Here is a 3,953-nt window from a genome sequence, read left to right on the forward strand (position 1 = left end):
TGTCTTTCGGGGACACCAGGCCCTAAAATTGAAGTGCTTTAAAAACCTAACCACTGGCACAGGACCCTCTGAGCCATGGGTGAAGGACACAGGTCAGTGAGAAGGCTAGGCCTCTCACCGACCAGTCAAGGTGTCCTTCATCCATGGCTCCAAGGGTCTTGTGCAAGTGGTTAGGAACAAGAACAAAGTGAGGAGCAAGAGGAACCGATGGCAGAGGTGCATGACTACAGGTGCAGTGCAACAGGCACAAGGTTGTGACCCAGGTAGTGTCTTTCGGGGACACCAGGCCCTAAAATTGAAGTGCTTTAAAAACCTAACCACTGGCACAGGACCCTCTGAGCCATGGGTGAAGGACACAGGTCAGTGAGAAGGCTAGGCCTCTCACCGACCAGTCAAGGCGTCCTTCATCCATGGTTCAAAGGGTCTTGTGCAAGTGATTAGGATCAACAAAGTAAGGAACAAGAGGAATCAAAGGCACAGGTGCAGGACTACAGGTGCAGTGCAACAGGCACAAGGTTGTGACCCAGGTAGTGTCTTTCGGGGACACCAGGCCCTAAAGTTCAAGTCCAGCAAAACCAAAAGTTAAAAAGCCCTGTGATGGTATCCTTCCTCCGCGGATCGGAGGTATTCAGAGGAGCATGTCCAGGAACAATTTGACTTTTTTTTTCAAATTGTATCGGCACCACTACTCGAAAAGGTGGGAGTTGCTGCCTGGAAATCTGGACTCTCTTGGGTGCTGGTCGTGGATGAGCTGGACCCTGACAGCGGTGGCCCATATTGACTGCCTCTGTAGCCGGTGTACATCTGTGATGATTGCCAGGTGGGCACCGCTGTTGGTTGTGGGGGTCTAAAAATTGGTGGTTGCAATAATGGCGTGTCCATGTGCTGTTTAATCACCTCCAGCAAATTGGAATGGCACGCCATCAGGTTTTGGGAAGGCACCTTTTCCAGATATGGTATTAGAGACATCACAGTGTGAAAACACGGGTGTGCCTGCAATTTCAGTAGTTCCTTGCTTTGTTGATGCATTTGCTGCATCATGTTCTGCAGCTGGCCCACCGACTGATGATGCTGCGCACGCAGTTGGTCGATTTCTCCTCTGTGCATCTCATGCATCATTTTAAGCTCGTCCCTGTAGTGCCCATGTACAGCGTCGAGCTCACATTGCAGTGAAGTGATGTGGGACTTGTACTGCTCCATGATGTGGCCCCTGTCCTCATCTTGCAACTGCCGGGTTATGAGAGTTTGGTGGCTCTGAAGAATCCCGAGAAGTCCGGAGACAGCCCCGGACATCTCGGACTCTGTCTCTCTCCTTGTTGGGGGGAGGGTACCTCGACGCCTCACTGGTGTGGTGCTTCTCACTGGTGGTGTGGCAGCATCTTCCCGTCCTCTGGCCTGTGTCGGGGTTGCCCTGCGCGCTGGTTGTGCTGCAGTCTCTCGGTGCTCCTCACTTTGTTCTTGTTCCCCTGGAGCTTCCATAGCGGTCGATTGTGGAGGTTCAGCTTCTTCCACACTCGGTCCTGCAACCTCAACATCCAAGCTCTCTTCTGCCAAGTCATCATCAAAGGAGAGAGTTGGGATTAAGGACTCCCTCCTCCTACGCCTCTCCTCGGGGCAATAGGTTACATCGGCGACGTCATCATCCACCAAGCTCTCCTCACTGCTGAACCGTGCCTCCTGGGTCGGTTCCTCTTGCTCCAAATTGTCTTCAGTCCTGTAGATAAAAACAATATTTATTGGTGTGCCAAACAGCATGTGGCGTCAATTCACAGAGCTAGCAAACACTAGCAATCACTTTATCAACCGTTTCTACCCAACATTTGATAAAGCTTTTGAGAAAAGTTCGCTAGCCATGGGAATTGAGGCCATAGCAATACATGGCCGAAGTCATGGTATGAGCTCTCAGTTCCTGCCCACAGTAGTGGTACTTACAGTCTAGGTTCCAGGCTTGCATTGATGAAAGACAATTGCTTGGCAAATTGGTAGTCTTTTTGTCGCCTTCCCCCGCCACTGCCACTTCGTTCGGCAAGTTTTTTCTTCCGTAGCCATTTCACGTATGCATCCCGTATATTGCGCCACCTTGTCTTGAACCTTTCTCCTGTAACGACATGAAAAATTGATTTCGATTATTTCTCTTGTAGGTACATCGCAACTGGACAAACATATACATCGCTACATGTCACATTTCGTATTGGGAAGAGCACGGTGGCAGGCATCGTCGTGAGGACTTCGAGGATCCTTTGGACGCGACTGAGGGCCAGATACATGCCTGTGCCGGACACCACGAAATGGGAGGAGATCGCCCAGGGCTTCTGGACCGAGTGCAAGTTTCCTAATTGTGTTGGCGCACTGGATGGGAAACACATCCGGATTCAGAAACCCGTGGGGAGTGGCAGCCATTATTTCAACTATAAAAAATACTTCAGCATTGTTCTAATGGCAGTGGCAGATGCGGACTACAAGTTTGTGTACGTGGATGTGGGGTCGTACGGTAGTTCCAATGACTCTGGAATTTTCCAGCGTACGACCCTTTGCCGGCTGATGGAGGAAGGCAGACTGCGTCTCCCCCGTGACAGACCCTGGCCTGGGACAAGGGCACCGGCCTACCCCTATGTGTTTGTGGGGGACGAGGCCTTCGCCCTGTCCGACCATGTAATGCGTCCGTACCCAGACAGGGGACTTGATGCCAGCCAGCTACACTTCAATGCTCGGTTGAGCCGTGCAAGGAGAATGGTGGAGTGCACATTTGGGATCCTGGTGTCAAAGTGGAGGGTGTTCCACACGCCCATGCTGCTAAAACCGGGCAACGCAGTTGTCGTGGTGAAGGCAGCATGCATCCTCCACAACTTTGTGCGGCAGGAGGAAAGAGAGACTCCGGAACCCCCGAATGTGCTTCCACTAATGCCCCTGCGGAGGTATGCAACCAGGCCAAGGGTAGTGTCACTGCGGAACAGGGACCAACTGAGACTTTATTTTACCACACCACCAGGACGAGGGTGAATGTTTGGTTTTTAATATGTTTTGTTGAAATGTGTTTATTTTGGAGTTTCAAGTTTTTGAGTGATTTTAAATGTATTAATTTTTTACAATAAATTGATGTATAATAATTGGTCATTGTGTATGTTTTATGTGCACAGGTGGGGTACATCGCAGGTGGGTGGGATACATCACAGGTGGGTGGGATACATCACAGGTGGGGTACAGGTGGGTGGGATACATCACAGGTGGGGTAGAGGTGGGTGGGATACATCACAGGTGGGGTAGAGGTGGGTGGGATACATCACAGGTGGGGTAGAGGTGGGTGGGATACATCACAGGTGGGGTACAGGTGGGTGGGATACATCACAGGTGGGGTACAGGTGGGTGGGATACATCACAGGTGGGGTACAGGTGGGTGGGATACATCACAGGTGGGGTACAGGTGGGTGGGATACAGCACAGGTGGGGTACATCACAGGTGGGTGGGATACAGCACAGGTGGGATACATCACAGGTGGGGTACAGGTGGGTGGGATACATCACAGGTGGGGTACATCACAGGTGGGTGGGATACAGCACAGGTGGGGTAGAGGTGGGTGGGATACATCACAGGTGGGGTAGAGGTGGGTGGGATACATCACAGGTGGGGTACAGGTGGGTGGGATACATCACAGGTGGGGTACAGGTGGGTGGGATACATCACAGGTGGGGTACAGGTGGGTGGGATACAGCACAGGTGGGGTACATCACAGGTGGGTGGGATACAGCACAGGTGGGATACATCACAGGTGGGGTACAGGTGGGTGGGATACATCACAGGTGGGGTACATCACAGGTGGGTGGGATACAGCACAGGTGGGGTAGAGGTGGGTGGGATACATCACAGGTGGGGTAGAGGTGGGTGGGATACATCACAGGTGGGGTACAGGTGGGTGGGATACATCACAGGTGCGGTACAGGTGGGTGGGATACAT

The 3,953-nt window shown here is 52.1% G+C and overlaps 1 protein-coding gene across 1 annotated transcript; it reads right to left on the reverse strand.

Annotated features, from left to right (window-relative positions):
• Positions 1 to 525: 525 nt before the first annotated feature.
• LOC137525524 (uncharacterized) lies at positions 526 to 1,998 on the reverse strand. Its single transcript, XM_068246649.1, has 2 exons — positions 1,933 to 1,998; positions 526 to 1,714 (listed from the first exon to the last, which is right to left on the reverse strand). Exon 2 carries the CDS (start codon positions 1,477 to 1,479, stop codon positions 667 to 669), a length of 813 nt encoding a protein of 270 aa, XP_068102750.1. The 5' UTR covers positions 1,480 to 1,714; positions 1,933 to 1,998; the 3' UTR covers positions 526 to 666.
• Between the last annotated feature and the right edge of the window lie 1,955 nt (positions 1,999 to 3,953).

This window comes from Hyperolius riggenbachi, chromosome 7, assembly GCF_040937935.1.
Source record: "Hyperolius riggenbachi isolate aHypRig1 chromosome 7, aHypRig1.pri, whole genome shotgun sequence".
Lineage (NCBI taxonomy): Eukaryota > Metazoa > Chordata > Amphibia > Anura > Hyperoliidae > Hyperolius > Hyperolius riggenbachi.